This window comes from Mesoplodon densirostris, chromosome 15 (genome assembly GCF_025265405.1).
Source record: "Mesoplodon densirostris isolate mMesDen1 chromosome 15, mMesDen1 primary haplotype, whole genome shotgun sequence".
Taxonomy (NCBI): domain Eukaryota; kingdom Metazoa; phylum Chordata; class Mammalia; order Artiodactyla; family Ziphiidae; genus Mesoplodon; species Mesoplodon densirostris.
This window is the reverse complement of record NC_082675.1, coordinates 38849057-38865633: the sequence shown is the minus strand read 5'-3', so window position 1 is coordinate 38865633 and position 16577 is coordinate 38849057. Positions and strand designations below refer to the sequence as shown.

At 35.7% G+C, this 16577-nt stretch overlaps 1 protein-coding gene and 1 non-coding gene across 3 annotated transcripts in view; one reads left to right on the top strand and one right to left on the bottom strand.

Moving 5' to 3' along the window:
• The window catches only part of ESCO1 (establishment of sister chromatid cohesion N-acetyltransferase 1), a 67145-nt gene extending 51956 nt beyond the window's left edge, over positions 1-15189 (top strand). The window contains exons 9-12 of one of the 2 annotated variants that reach the window (XM_060118823.1): positions 2450-2539; positions 5067-5210; positions 7861-8048; positions 14053-15189. In XM_060118823.1, coding sequence (XP_059974806.1) covers positions 2450-2539; positions 5067-5210; positions 7861-8048; positions 14053-14200 — 570 coding nt within the window. In that variant the 3' untranslated portion in view covers positions 14201-15189. Of the gene's footprint in view, positions 1-1775; positions 1900-2449; positions 2540-5066; positions 5211-7860; positions 8049-14052 lie in introns of those variants that run through there. The other variant, XR_009534517.1, reaches the window with a different exon arrangement.
• Positions 12135-12265, bottom strand: LOC132503318 (small nucleolar RNA SNORA40). The gene has a single exon (XR_009534572.1). It is a non-coding gene; the product is annotated as a small nucleolar RNA SNORA40 (small nucleolar RNA).
• Positions 15190-16577: the final 1388 nt, after the last annotated feature.

Below are 16577 nucleotides of genomic sequence, written 5' to 3'. Positions count from 1 at the left end.
CTCCAGGAAAGAGTTAACTGCAGTTGAAGCATATAAATGTCTTTAGTATCTTATTTGACAGATATTAGCCAACTTGGTTCTTTCATCTTTGCCTTGTCCAAGATTTGAATTTATTGTCGTATTTAACTTTGGAGACTTTATTAATTGTGTTTTCTTAAAGTAGTACATGGATTTTAGTTTGATACCATTAGGAAGGTAGAGTGGAAGTTACTAAGAGTTACGGAGTGGCTACTCTCTGTGAGGTATCATCTCTTAAATGCAGTGCTCTAAACTCCTAAGTAATGTATGTGATGACAGCTATTTTGTCCATAACCTAGGTCAGGAAACAGAATGAGAGTTCCATTGATTTGCCCAAGACCATATAGCTAGTAACTACCAAGAAATGGGATTTAAACCCTGAACTTTTATTCCAGAACTCTTAAAAAGTTTTCACTTAAATATGCTGTCTTCATGAACATTAGAAACCTAGGCAGTAATAACTCTGCCCTTTGCAATTCCTGCTGCTTATACATGTACATGAAAAAACAATCATATTTAAAACATTTTTAAAAATTGTATCAAATCCAATTGTGATAACATTTCCTGCATGAACATGCAAGTCTCAACTTGTATCAAGAGGAAGTTTTGTACTAAAAAGTCAGTAAAGCAAAATAATTTAGTGCCTACGGTGCAATATAATGACGTTAGACCAGTATTGTTATTTTTAAAGACAGTAGGAGAATAGCTTATCAAATTATCTTTAGGTAATTCAGTTCAGGACGTATGACGTTGTTGTAAGTTGGGGTTACTTAAATTCTAGCTTTTCATTGAATTTGTCATTTAGTTTTTAAAATGAAAAGTCTCCATTTTCATTTTATGTGAAATAGATTTATTTTTAAAACTTTTCCCGAAAATAACATATTAATGTAAATTTCTTTTTTTTTTTTTTTTTTTTGCGGTATGCGGGCCTCTCACTGTAGTGGCCTCTCCCATTGTGGAGCACAGGCTACGGACGCGCAGGCTCAGTGGCCATGGCTCACGGGCCCAGCCGCTCCGCGGCATGTGGGATCTTCCCAGACTGGGGCTCGAACCCATAGTCCCCTGCATCGGCAGGCGGACTCTCAACCACTGCGCCACCACGGAAGCCCTAAATTTGTTTTTAAAGAGGATGATATCTTTTATTCCTTTTAAAAGCATTTTACCTATATTCAAATCTGGATATGATTCAGATTTCGTTTCTAGTTTGAAAAAATGACTTCTGTGACTATTGTTTCTGCTCCTTTTTTCTTCTCAAATCTTGGGAACGCATTACCATCATAATTATAGTCTGAATTTTACTTTACCTTTGGGTGCTCTATTTTTTAAACAAATTCTGATTTTAAATACTTTAATCCAAATTGTGATTTATACCAAGTTTATTTCTAGACTTTTTGTCCCCAGCTAAGATCCTGCCCTCTCCCAAAAAGACCATTCTGGATTATTTAAGAAAATCAACCTCCTCTCAGACTTGCCATAGTATTTTAAAAAATATAGTTGCCTTTTTCTTGGTTTCATTGAGCTTTAATATTCTCAAACAAATCTCAGAAAGAAGATGCTGGTTTTCTTTAATAGAAGTACATATTGCTTCTTGAAAGGCATTTTTATTTAAAGTTGGTTGGGTAAGACAAATGGAACAACCAGTTAAGCTCATTCCTTCTGTACTTATTTTTAACTTCAAAGCTCCTAGTTTTAACCTCTGGTTCAGTCCCATCTTACTAGATTTAAGTGGCTTTTGTTTTGTTTTTTTTTTCATGCAGGTTCTGCTCATTAATCACCACGAGTGTGGATCTGAAGAAGAGTTTATTACCTCTCTTTTTTTGAGTATGTTTAACTTCAGATACACACAACGTAGCCTCTCCTTCCCTATTAGATTCTTAGAAGGTAGTTATATTTTTATAGTATCCTTCTTGTGACTTTGATAGTTGTGATCAGTAAGAATAAAAACTATTCCTTACATATTGGGCTACTGCATGCAAATCAGTTCATTTAAAACCTCCTGGAGGTCTTTGGCATGCCAGACATAAAACCATGAGTGTTTGTTTGTGGAGGTAACGATGTTCCAAAGAACTTTAAGACTTTAATTCTCTTATCAAGAAACTGGGTGAGTTATCCTTTAGGTTCTGGGAATCACTGACCTTAAGGGGCTTGCTTCTGGTGTGTGGTTTTCAAAATTAATTTAAAATGGGAAATGATAAATTAGAAATGCTATTGTGGTATTAGATCTCTGAATGAATAGTAGAGAGAAATTAGCTTGTATTATACCTATTATACAAATTACCTGATTTATCATGTCTTATTAAATATTAACGAACATATACTTTTCCATGTCTGTAATTTTTAGACACATTGATATATTTTTCTTATTGTACATGAATATGATGTATGAAATGTGATAAATAAAATTAATTATTTTTTTTATATATATGTCTAGGGTTGGAAAAAAGAAAGAATTCTAGCTGAATATCCTGATGGCAGGATAATAATGGTTCTTCCTGAAGACCCAAAGTATGCCCTGAAAAAGGTAAATTTCCAGTGAAATTTCACACAGAATGAATAGTATAATTTTGCAGCTAATTTTAAGAGTATAATGTATTGCTGGCAGAACACATTTAAAAACCAATTCTGAAAACAAGACATAAGCATTTAGTCACGACCCAACTGAAAAATTATGCTTTAACTTTGTAGTGTATCTAGCATAAGTGAAATGAATTTTTAGTGGATTGATTGATTACTGTCTCATATTACCAGTAATTTGAGTGATGGTATGAAGGCATAGTAATGAATAATGCCACATAAATGATTCCAAGAATCAAAATTAAAATAAAAATCTGAATCATAATTTATAAGATTAAAATTAATAAATGTCATTTTATTCTGAGTAAATTTCTAAATAAAAGCTTATTGCAGAAGGGGATCTAGTAGTAGGTCATAGTTATCCTTAAGTTAAACATGAAGTAATTGTAATGTTAAGGTACAAAATAAGATATATTCTGATTTATAAATGTAATGGAGAAAACTTAAAATCCTCTTATCTAGTGTGAGCCAAGTTATAGTCCAATTTAGGGTTCAGAGAAATGAACCAGAGAGATAATGAAGTCTGGAACCATTTTATTATATAGAGTACCCTAAATATCAGGAGACCATAGGACAAACTTATTTTTAATGAATATATTAATTACATTTTCAAATAATATACTCAAAATGTTTTTCCTCCAGATGCTTTTTCAGAAGTATACCTCATAATGTAAAGCAATGGGTCTGATTGTTTATCTGAAAAACTTAATTAAACTAGAGTGTTTTCAACATATCTAGAAACACAAGGAAAGTAGTTTATTTACTTTTCTCAGGTTAATAGTTGGACCTCTTTAAATTTAGGAATACTTCACCTGAAAGGAAGGTTGAAGAAAAACACTTTGAACCTGTTATTTGAAAATATAGCTAACATTGCACTTACAGATTCTTGAACAACGGTTGGGGGAGGCAGTGTTAATCTACATATAATTCGGTATGCTAGGTTCCTCTGTATCTTCGGATTCAACCAACCACGGACCATGTAGTACTGAAGTATTTACTACTGAAAAATATCCATGTAAAAGTGGACCCATCCTTTTCAAACCTGTGGTGTTCAAGGATCATTTGTATAAGTTTATCCTGTGGTTCCTGACTTTTCAGGTACCCTGAATATATAACTGAACAATCCCTGATACTCAAATAAGCCCCCATGTTACCACTGCTGAACAGTATAGACAGTAGTAGTTAGAATGGCACATAAACCTGTCTTGTATTTGAAACATTGATCCTTGCACAGAAACAAATACTTGTTGAACTAATGTTGGATTAGTAGCTTACTAAATGAAAATTAAATTATGGAATTTTTGGAATTCCAACTGTTATCATTTGGAAATGCACAGTGGGTACTTCGCTTTAACTGCATGTGGCATCCAGACATTTCTTACCAAGACTCCACAGGAAATTCTAATTTCCTCATTTTCATTTCTCAGGACAGACTCTTAGTAACCTACAATTCAGTATGTTAATGGTTAGTAACCCATAATAGGTTAAAAATTAAAATCTAAGGAATTGTGAGTCATTTGCCTTTAGGAACTGAGTCAGGTATTGTGGGATATTGTTCTAGGATTAGGAGGACTTGAGTTTTCATCACTGAATAAGGGATGTATTACATGGTATTCTGCATGTAAGAGGTGTGAGTACTTAACCCTCTTAGGTGTTATTTGCATTTTAAACTTAGTGTCACAAATGAATGTTTATTGGACTGAATATTTGCAGATTATTTTTTAACTGGGGAAGGAACTAATGTTTGGGTGCCTACAAAAATCTTGACTTTGAGAACCTATAAAAGTTTGAGCTTATCATACTTGACCTTGACCACAATTCTAGGAGGTAACAGAAAGAAGCAGTTTGATGCCATATTAACATTATAGGTTCAAATCCCAGAAATCCCAGCTCTTTGGTTCTAGGTGTCCCATATCTGACATGGGAAAGTTACTTTTGAATTTTATTTCTTCCATATGCAAAGAAACTATAAGCCTCTAAGAGGTGTTGGATTTAAATGAGATAATATTGATAAAGTGCTTTGCATAATGTCTGGCCTATAAATGGTTGATAAGGAGTAAACATTTATGTCTGTCCTCTGTGTTCACCTGCATTTTACTGATGAGAGTACTCATTAAGCCTTGCGAAGAAGAAAAGTGTGGCTTGCCTGGCGAAGATTCCAGTGAAGTTCTCTCCAGTACTCAAACCCATGATCCTTCTAATGGGAAGTCTCTGTTCTTATTACCTATTGTAGGAGCTCTCACTGCTGTTGTTCCCAGACTGCTGGGCTTGACATTACTCTCCATTCTTTCCTCCTTTTGCAAATTGGTCCACAGAGCTTGAAAAATATTTATTGGTCAGGACAGTCATTCAGAAGCACTCTTCAGAGGATATCCTGCTTGGAATAATATACTCAATTTATTGAACTGAAATAGTATATTTTTACATATATAAAATGCTTTGTTGTTAAAAAAATATTGTTCTTTATTTGGCAGGTTGACGAGATTAGAGAGATGGTTGATAATGATTTAGGTTTCCAGCAGGCTCCACTAATGTGCTATTCCAGAACAAAAACACTTCTCTTTATTTCTAATGACAAAAAAGTAGTTGGTTGCCTAATTGCAGAACATATCCAATGGGTAAGTGATTTTTAAAGAGTGTTCGTATGTAGTATGGTGTTTAAAGAGTTACAGGAATAACATAATCTTGGTAAATTTTTCAGCATTTTATGTAAGGAAGAGTATGAATGCAAGAATTCCTGTGTGTAATTCTTTACTACAGTGGAGTTGTATCTTGCATGGGAATTAGTTTCTCAAGTCAGTATAAAGTATAAGAGAAAAATTCTATAAATCAAAAGTACTATTAAGTTTTGTTCGGGAAGTTTCCTTTTGGCTGCTAACGTAATGTCTGTCTCAGTCCCTTCAGCACTGGAATAAATCAAGGGTTGGCAAATTACAGCCTGAAGGCAAAATCCAACCTGTTTTTTATAAAGTTTTATTGTAGCACAGCCATGCCCATTTGCTTACATATTGTCTGTGGCTGCTTTCACACTACAAAGACTGAGTTGAGTAGTTGCAACAGAGACCAGGTATGCTGCAAAGCCTAAAATACTTATTGCCTGGCCCTTTATGAAAAGTTGCGCACTCCTGCAGTGGATCAGCACTTCTTTGGTTGAGCTCTAGATGAGGACTTGGCTTGTATTTAAGAGCCAAATTGTGCAAAAAAACAAACAATGGTATCTTTTAGTTGCCTGCAAGTGTATGCTTCATCATAAAATTTTCTAATAAAGTACAAAGTCGAAACAAATCTGCATGAGTTAATTTCCATATGTTAAGCTACATTTAAAAAATTCAACCTGAAATTGTGTAGTTTATGAATCTTGCTGTTTGTAATTACAAATTTGATTTAAATAAATAGCTGACAAAGTAGTTTGGATATACAAATTTGATATAAAATGACTAACTCATAGAAGCTTGCCATACTGTAATTGAGTTAATTTTTGCATAGTACAAATCGTGTGGGTTTATTTTTTCTTTGCAGTGGATTTATTCTTTGCTTTATCATTTATCCACTTGATAGGTCCCTGAGTCTTGATTGTCCCACTTTTAAGAGATATCAACAATGTCATGCTTGATTTTCCTGAATGCCAAAGTGCTTTCAGTGTGTATTGAATAACTGTTGTGTGTTTAAGAATTATCCTTAGCAACTCACCCCCCTTAATTTCACTCCAACTAGCATGATTTATTACTCCCGAGGAGGGTTAATAGTAAGATACCGACTTGAGGGAAGTATCAGTTTTTAGACAAAATTGATGATTGAAACAAATGAAGATGAGGGAAATTAAATATTTGAAGTCAGATTTGTACAGAGTGACAAAGATTTGCAAATTTTATGATAGAGCATTCTTACATCTGTTTGGCAAATGACTAAGCATTAAAAGAAATTGCAGACATCTGTCTTGTTTTTGACTGTTTCTTACGGTGTTTTTTATGTGGTTGTTGTACGCAATGAATGTTCTTTAGTAAACCCTTGTAGTTTTCTGGGTTGTTGTTTTTTTTTTTTTTTTTTTTTTTTGGGCCGCGCTGCGTGGCTTGAGGGAGCTCAGGTCTCTGACCAGGGATTGAATCGGCCACGGCAGTGAAAACACTGAGTCCTAACCACTAGATATCAGGGAACTCCCCACCCTTGTGTTTTTTAAATTTTTATTCTACCTAGTTCCAAAAATGACTTGTAGCAGTGTTTAGATTAGAACATAGTTGTGTAATATTTGCTTGTTTGTTCTTTGTTAACTCTCAGTTGTGTTGTCTGATTGTTTTAACTTGTGTACCACATCCCATCAGAAGGCTAGCCATGTCCCTTTTTGGCCACTAGACTGGCAGAAGAGATCTATGTTTTCTTAGAGTATTTATTTATTTTTTAGAGGCAGGAGTGTAGGGAAAGGACCTTTTTTTTTTTTTTTTTTTTTGCAGTACGCGGGCCTCTCACTGTTGTGGCCTCTCCCGTTGCGGAGCACAGGCTCCGGACGCGCAGGCTCAGCGGCCATGGCCCACGGGCCCAGCCACTCCACGGCATGTGGGATCTTCCCGGACCGGGGCACGAACCTGTATCCCCTGCATCGGCAGGCGGACTCCCAACCACTGAGCCACCAGGGAAGCCCGGGAAAGGACCTTTTTAACTCTTGATTCCTCTGCCATCTCTCATCCTAGTTCCTGCACAGCTGTGAACCCTAGAACTATGGCAGCACGCCCAGAAACAGTTGCGACTGCCGAGTTCTTAACATGTCCTTTTGCTGGTCCTAGGATATGGGAGGTAGAGAAAATTAGCATTCAGTTCCTATTACGTGCCAGCCGTGATGGCAGGCTGCTTTGTATATATTTCCTTATTTAATCTCAGCAATTCTCTGAAGGAGGTGGTAGAGAGTTCCAATTTATTGGTAAGGAACCCAGAGCATAATTAAGTAACTTTATCTCATGGTCACATAACTAGTGATTTAGAACAGAACGTAGATCCACGTCTGTTTATTTCTTAAAATGAGGGTGAAAGCGTAAGTGGTTCCCATAGTTTGTTAAGAAGCCAGACAAAAGTAGTGACCTCCTCACTAAGGTAAGTACTAGGCAGTTGCTTAATAATATTCCCACTTTAAAATTCTTGCCCCTCCAACAACGTCTGTGTGTATAATGGAGTCACTTGCCGTGCAGCAGAGACTGGCACAACAGTGTAAATCAACTATACTCCAATAAAAATAAATAAATAAAGTTTTAAAATGTCCCCCTATTTTGCTACATATAGGGCTACAGAGTTATAGAAGAAAAACTTCCAGTTATCAGGTCAGAAGAAGAAAAAGTCAGATTTGAAAGGCAAAAAGCCTGGTGCTGCTCAACATTGCCAGAGCCTGCAATCTGTGGGATCAGCCGCATATGGGTGTTCAGCATGATGCGTCGGAAGAAAATTGCTTCTCGCATGATTGAATGCCTAAGGTAACTTAAATGTAATTCTTCAAGTCATTTTCCGTAGTTTAGGATTTAAGCAGAGTTTTATATAAAGAATGGCATTTAGTTAATCTTAAATGTGTAACTTTTATTTATATTAATTTAAAATCTGCATTAAGATGGTCAGTATGTTGAATCTGTGAGTGCTTTTTATGTGAAGTTAACCTGAGGGGGAAGAAAGCACTATGGGTTAAGTATTATTAAACCATTTTAACTTTTTAAATTTGCATCTATGATATCAGGCCAAAATAACCCACTTATTTCAAATTGTGTTCAATATTAGAGAATTTTAAAGATAACCAAAGAAGTATGGGAAATTTCTTGGGAGTTTAGCTTTTGGGAAAATTTGTCTTAATTTAGGAATAGTATTTGTAAATAATCTAAATCTCTGATAGTTTTTCTTCTGGCTTTTATTGCTTGATTTTTAATCAGAGGTATAGAGGAGAAGATTCAGAAAATTACATGTTTTTTGCTCTTTAAAGCATCTTTGCTAAAGGATTAATGAAAGAGGTTTAAATTAATCATGCAAATGAGGTTTTTTAGGTTGTTCTACCTATCTACTACTACTTATAGGTATAGCTTTCAAAATAATCCATTATTGTTATCAGTGAGATCCTAAGACTCTGAAGTCTCTTAGAGCCTTACTGTGTTTCAGGTCTCTCTCCCTTATTTTTGTTTTATCAATGAGTAGTGATCCAGAAGGGCTTAGATCTACTACCCTTCTCTTGACAAGAGGCAGGTCTATTTTTAGCTCTTTCAGAACTAAACCTGGAAAATGAAGCTGATTAAATAATTGTCCTAAATGAGGGTATTGTCCCTCCTTTAAATCTTGTAAAACTTAGGTCTTGTCAAAACCATAAGATGGTTCTAGTTTATAAAAACATAAAACATTGTAGTCATTGTGTTTGTTCTGTGTCATACTGAGACTGCCACTCTAAGCTTCCTGTTAAAACCATAGAGGTTTCTAACTTTTTTCATTTATTGTTCCTTTATGTACCCATCTCACCTTGTTACAATTAAAATATGAAAATTCTACTAATAGTCTATATCCTGGCAAAATTTAAAACATTTAAAAATAACAGCTTTATTGAGATATAATTACATAGCACAAAATTTATCTTGTTTTTAATCATTTTTTCTCTCAGTTTTATTGAATTATGATTGACATACAACACTGTATAAGTTTAAGGTATACAACAAATGATTTGGCTTACATACATCATGACATGATTATCGTGATAAGTGCAGTGAACATCCATCATCTCATATAGATAAAAAATTAAAGAAATAGAAAAATTTTTTTCCTTGTGATGAGAACTCTTAGGATTTACTCTCTTAACAACTTTGATATATAACACACAGCAGTGCTAATTATGTTTATCATGTTATACATTACCTCCCTAGTACTTATTTATCTTATAACGGGGAAGTTTATACCTTTAGACTGCCTTCACCGAATACCCCCCTCCCCAAATCCCCACCTCTTGTAACCATAAATCTGATCTCTTTTTGAGTTTGTTTATTTGAAGTATAATTGACCTACAACACTATGTTAGTTCCTGTTATACAACAGTGTTTCCATATTTCTATACATTTCAAGATGGTCACCACAATAAGTCTAGATACAGATATGTCACCATACAAAGATATTACGTAGTTATTGACTATATTCTCCATACTGTGTGTTTCATACCATTGACTCATTTATCTTACAACTGGAAGTTTGTGCCTCTTAATCTCCTGCACCTATTTCTCCCTCCCCCTGCTTCCACCCTCCCCTTCCCTCTGGCAACCACCTGTTTGTTCTGTGTATCTATAATTGTGTTTCTGTTTTATGTTTGTTCATTTGTTTTGCATCTTAGATTCCACATATAAGTGAAATTATACAGCATTTTTCTTTCTTTAACTTATTTCACCCTCTAGGTCCATCCGCGTTGTTATAAATGGCAAGATTTCGTTCTTTTTTGTGGCTGAGTAATATTCCGTTGTGTGTGTGTTTGTGTCTGTGTGTATGTCTCTGGTTGTGCGAATACACACAACATCTTCTTTATCCATTTATCTCTTGATGGGCATTTAGGTTGCTTTCATATCTTGTCTATTGTAAATAATGCTACAATGAACACAGAGGTGCATATATTTTTTCTAATGTGTATTTTTTTTCCTTTGGGTAAGTACTCAGGAGTGGAATTTCTATGGTCATATATGGGTCATATATGGTAGCTCTATTTTTAATTTTTTTGAGGACTCTCCACACTGTTTTCCACAGTGGCTGCACCAGTTTACATTTCTACCAGCTGTGCATGAGGGCTCCCTTTGCTCCACATCCTCACCAACACTTGATATTTGTGGTCTTTTTGAAATAGCCATTTTGACAGGTGTGAGGTGATAATACCTCATTGTTGTTTTGATTTGCATTTCCCTGATGATTAGTGATGTTGGACATCTTTCCATGTGCCTGTTGGCCCTCTTTTTGTCTTCCTTGGGAAAATGCCTTTGCAGATTCTCTGCCCATGTTTTAATCAGGTTTGTTTTTTTTTGTTTGTTTTTTTTTTTTGTTTTTTTTTTTTTGCTGTACGCGGGCCTCTCACTGCTGTGGCCTCTCCCGTTGCGGAGCACAGGCTCCGGACACACAGGCTCCGCGGCCATGGCTCGCGGGCCCAGCCGCTCCGCGGCATGTGGGATCTTCCGGGATCGGGGCACGAACCCGTGTCCCCTGCATCGGCAGGCGGACTCTCAACCACTGCGCCACCAGGGAAGCCCCTGTTTTTTTTTTTTTTGATGTTGAGTTGTATGAGTTCTCTGTATATTTTGGGTATTAACTCCTTACTGGATATATCATTTGCAAATATCCTCTCCCATTCAGTACGTGGCCTTTTTGGTCATCTTTTTAAAGTGACATTCCACTGGGTTTTAGTATATTTAGAAGGCTGTGTAACCATCACCACTGTCTAATTCTAAGGTATTTCCTTCAGTCTCCCCAAAACCTGATACCCAATTTCCCCATTTCCTTCTCCCCCAGCTTCTGGCAACCAATAATCTACTTTTGTCTCAACAGATTTGCCTATTCTGAACTGTATTTTTTTTAATGTATGTTTATTTATTTAGCTGCATCGGGTCTTTGTTGTGGCATGTGGGATCTTCATTGCAGCATGTGGGATTTTTCGTTGTGGCGCATGTTGTGGCATGTGGGCTCTTCGTTGTGGCATGGGCTTCTCTCTAGTTGTGGCGTGTGGGTTTTCTCTTCTCTAGTTGTGGCGCAGGCTCCAGAGTGCGTGGCGTGCAGGCTCTCTCGTTGAGGAGCGCGAGCTCAGTAGTTGTGGCTTGCGGGCTTTGTTGCCCCGCAGCATGTGGGATCTTAGTTCCCTGACCACGGATCGAACCCACATCCCCTGCATTGGCAGGCAGATCCTTAACCATTGTGCCGCCAGGGAAAGCTGTGTATTTTTTTTTAAAGGATTTTTTTTTTATTATGTGTAACACAGTTATTTAAGTCAATAAATTTTTAAGGAATTTCACATGTTCTGATTCTTTCCACTGCCAGTCACCTTAGTTCCTCCAAACTCATAATCTTCAAGATAAAATAGCCCTTTCAAAAAGAAGTTATCATGTGAGTCAGCCCACACTTCTTTTAGTTAGGCTTCTTTGATCTCCAATGAAATATGGACACACTTCAAAATTCCCCACCTGTAATCTTTGGGATCCAATTTCCTCTCAAGCAATTTACTTTAGGACCATGTTTAGGGTCAGGAGATGGATCTGCCTGGTTCTGAATTTGACACCCTCTAAAAATGTATTAGGTTCAAATCATATTCACTCCTAAGCCATCACACCCTAGAACAGTACAGATCATTGGGATATGCCAATACCTTTTTAAATTATCCAGACACTCTGTTCAAGATAAAAGCCTAAAAAAAGAAGCCATCTTTGTTTCATGTCAACGTTAAAATTAGAGTACTAAATCAATACAGCTGATAATTTAAAAGCTTAAGATATGAGGAAAATTATCAGCTCTATAGTCCTGGAAGCAATCTTTATGTTTATCAATACACCCCCATCACTTGACTCTCTTAGTATCATGTTCCTTCTTATCTGTATCAAAACTCATACTGAACAATGAGTTCTGGGTTACAAAAGAGGATTTATTTTTGCACCTCTCTAGAAGTAGGCTGTGTATTTTTATTTCTCTTGGTAAATAGAGAAATACTTGCATATGTATATTTCTTTTGGTACATACGTAGGAGAATTGGGCCATACGGTAACCGTATAACATTTTGAGGATCTGCTGAACTATTCTGCAAAGTGGCTGCACTGTTTTACAACTCCACGAGCAATGTTACAAGGGTTCTAATTTCTCCTCATTCTCACCAACACTTGTTATTATCTGTCTTTTTAGCCATCCTAGTGGGTATGAAGTGGTATTTCATTGTGGTTTTAGATTTACATTTCCCTAATAGGTAATGATGTTTATTGGCCATTTATATATATCTTCAGAGAAATGCCTATTCAATCAATCCTATGTCCATTTTTAAATCGGTTCATTTGTCTTTCTCTTGTTGAGTTGTAATAGTTCTTTATATATTCTGGAGATGAGTCCCTTATCAGATATATGATATGCAAATATTTTCTACCATTTTATGATTGTCCTTTCATCTTCTTAGTATTCTTTGAAGCACAGAAGTTTTGAATTTTGAACTCCAAATTATATATCTTTTTTTCTTGTCACATATCTAAGAAACAGTATCCTCATCCAAGGCCACAAAGATTTGGGCCTGTATTTTCTTCAAGAGTTTATAATTTTAGTTCTTATATTTAGGTCTTTAATCCATTTTAAGTAAATTTTTGTGTATGATGTGAGGTAGGATCCAACTTCATTCTTTTCATTGTGGATATCCAATTGTTCCAGCACCATTTATTAAAGAGACTTTTCTTTCCCATTGAATGGTCTTGCCACCTTTGTCAAAAATAATTGATCATAAATGTGAGGGTTTTTGTCTGGACTCAGTTCTGTTGCATTGGCCTCTTAGGACAGCAGCCCACTGTCTGGAATACTGTAGATTTGTTGTAAGTTTTGAAATAAGGAAATGTGAGTTCTATAAATTTGTTCTTTTTTAAGATTCTTTTCACTATTCAGTGTCTCTTGCATTTTCATATGAATTCTAGGACCAGCTTGTTAATTTTCACAGAGAAGCCCAGTATAGATCAATTTGGAGAGTAATGCTGTTTTAGCAATATTAAGTCTTCTGATTCATAAACATGGGATGTCTTTCTGTTTACTTAAGTAGCCCTTAATTTCTTTCCACAATGCTCTATAGTTATCATTTTTTAGGTCTTGCGTGTCTCTAAATTTAATCCTAAGTATTTACTCTTTCAGTGTTATTGCAAATGGACTTGTTTTCTAAATTTCATTTTGAATTGTTCATTGCAAGTGTATAGAAATACAGTTAATTTTTTAATATCGATCTTATATCCTACAAACTTGCTGAACTCATTCTTTATTAGATCTAATAGTTATTTTGTGAATTCCAGAGGATTTTTGTATATAAAAGATCATATCATCTGTAAAAAGAGATAATTTTACTTCTTCCTTTCCAACGTGGTTGCTTCTTATTTCTTTTGCTTGTCTAATTGTCCTGTTTTAATAGAAGAGGTGTGAGCAGACGTAGCCTTATTACCCTGTTCCTGATCTCTGAGGAACAGTTTTCAGTCTTTTTTTTACCATTAACTTTGATGCCTTTTGATGCTCTTTATCAGGTTGAGGAAGTTCCTCCTATTTAGAGTTGTTGGAGTATTTTTATCGTGAAAAGGTGTTGGGTAAATGTTTTTAAAACTATGATTGCTTTTATAAGACAGTTATTTTTAAGTTTCTAGAATATACAGCATTACCTAAAAAGTCTTTATTCAAATTTTATTTGACAGGTTTTTCCAATTTTAATGATTAAAAATAATATACTTTTTTTTTTTTACCCTTCTACTTCCCCCCCCCTTTTAATAGGAGTAACTTTATATATGGCTCATACTTGAGTAAAGAAGAAATTGCTTTCTCAGATCCTACTCCTGATGGAAAACTGTTTGCAACACAGTACTGTGGCACTGGTCAGTTTCTGGTATATAATTTTATTAATGGACAAAATAACACCTAAAATAAATTCATGCCTGCAGTCCAGAAGACATCTACTGAAGAGAATGGATTGGTTGCTGACTTTAACCAGGAACTAGGGCCATTTTTATTACAATGAACTCAGGACTGGCAACAACTGTAAGGTTGTTCCATTTTCATAAAATTGGAAAAAATGCAGTAATTGCTTATTGTTGTTTTGTTTTTTAAAGAAGATATTTTATTATCTTTTACAGAAATTTATGATTGATGTATTTTATCTATAGTTATTTAGACATGTTTACATGCAGCAGATAATTGTTCATAGTGGACTGAAACTAATGCAAGGACTATGGTCTCAGTGATAAGTATATTTTGAAGTTCTTAATTATGGAAATATACCAGTGTAGCTTGGTACTGTATTTTTTATATTGATCTGCTGATACCAGTTATAGTTTTAATGGTTGTATTTTCACAGAATGGAAACCGATGTTTTTGCATTATTCCTCAAGGAGGGTGTGATGTTACCTGTTAAGGAACTCAAAGCTAATTCTTAAAGGGTCTGGTATATAATTTAAAAGAATCCTCACAAAAAAGCAAAGCCGAACTTTTTCTTCCATTTCTCTCTTTCCGCTTCTTGACAGCAGCAAAATGGAAGGTGGAAAGGAATTGAGGCTTTCCTTCTTGGAGAGCTGTAAGTGACTAGAATTAGAATGGTACCCTCTAGTTTATTTATTCTTTCATTCTGGTTTCACTTTTTAAAATAAATGGCAACTGGCACACTTCAGCTATTAACAATCCCAAAGAGATTTATAAAAAACCTGTGGAATAGTTGCAAGCTAAATATGGAGGACTTGGTATCTGCTTCGTTACTCCTCAGAAATACTACACTGGGTATATGCCCTCATTATTGGACTTCATTTTGATACTTGTCTATCCTTCATAGTGCCCTCTACTTTTAAAGGGTTTATATGTTGAAAAACTGCTGTGGCCTTTTATGACCTGTATATAATGTAGAATAAAATAATAAAATACTTGATAGCTTTTTCTAAGTGATAAATGTGATAAATGATGTATTATTATTGTGCTTTTTCAGGAAGTTTGTTAGTTTTGATACCTTGAAATAAGATTAAAACACTGGCTTCTTAATAGGTAGTTTTCGGACTTCCCTGGTGGCGCAGTGGTTGGGAGTCCGCCTGCCGATGCAGGGGACACAGGTTCGTGCCCTGGTTTGGGAGGATCCCACATGCCGCGGAGCGGCTGGGCCCGTGAGCCATGGCTGCTGAGCCTGCGCGTCCGGACCCTGTGCTCCGCAATGGGAGAGGTCACAGCAGTGAGAGGCCTGCGTACAGCAAAAAAAAAAAAAAAAAAAAGGTAGTTTTCACCAGTTTGCCATAGGGTAAGTATGTCAGTAACATCTCCAAAGACAAGATCCTAACATGAGAATTTTCTGCTCTTTCAAAGAAATAAAGAGCCATGGCCCAAGAATGAAGCACCACTGTGATTTAACATAGATTAATTTTATGAGCTGAAATTAAAACCAGCTAAAAATTAGGGCTTTTAAACTATGATTAACAGACAGGTATATATTTTATCACCCTTAGATGTGTGTTTTTAAAATTAATAGAGTGGTGTAAGGCTCTGTAGTCTTTATAGGGTGGAGTGGTAAGGCAGTGTAAATATTTCCCTCTGATTCATCATGATGGTCCAACTCAACACTGCTTTTCTCTTTGGGCTTGAGACTCTTCTAGTTATCCCTGGTCTCAACGTTTGCCTGACAGGGACTGTAATTTTTTAAAAACAGGATGAAATTTTCAGGTGTAGTGTAGACATCCTAGTAACTGTTAATCTCATAATACAGGCACAATTTCCATAGAAGCAATAGTATGCTTCTTTGGGGAGCCAAACTTGGTGGTTTCAAGGGGACTTGGGAGTAAAGAGGCTATATTTATTGGTTTAAAGATTACCATTACTAGGAAAATGGTTTCTTTTCATGTTTGTATTAAAGACACAGCCCCTCAAATAAGTTTTACAATCTAGCTATTTCTCTTAAGAATAGAATTACTAATAATATTTAACATTTGAATGTTTGCCATGTGTCATACCTTGTGTTTAGTGATGCATTGTTTTATTTAATTATCATGACAACCCCATGAGGTAGAGTTTACAAGTGAGGAATCTAGAACTTAGACGATAATTAAGAGCTTACAGTAGCAGTCTTTGTGAAAGATGCTGAAAACTGAACTAAACCTACGACGTGTGGGTGAAGATGAGGAGACAGATGAACTCTGAGGAGATAAAACTGAAGAACTGATAGAGTTGATAACTGACCAGAGAAGGATCATGACAGGAGAATCTAGGGTAATTTTCATTTGGGTAATTGACTGAGAAGGGCATACTGGAGAACTAGGTTGGCAAGATTA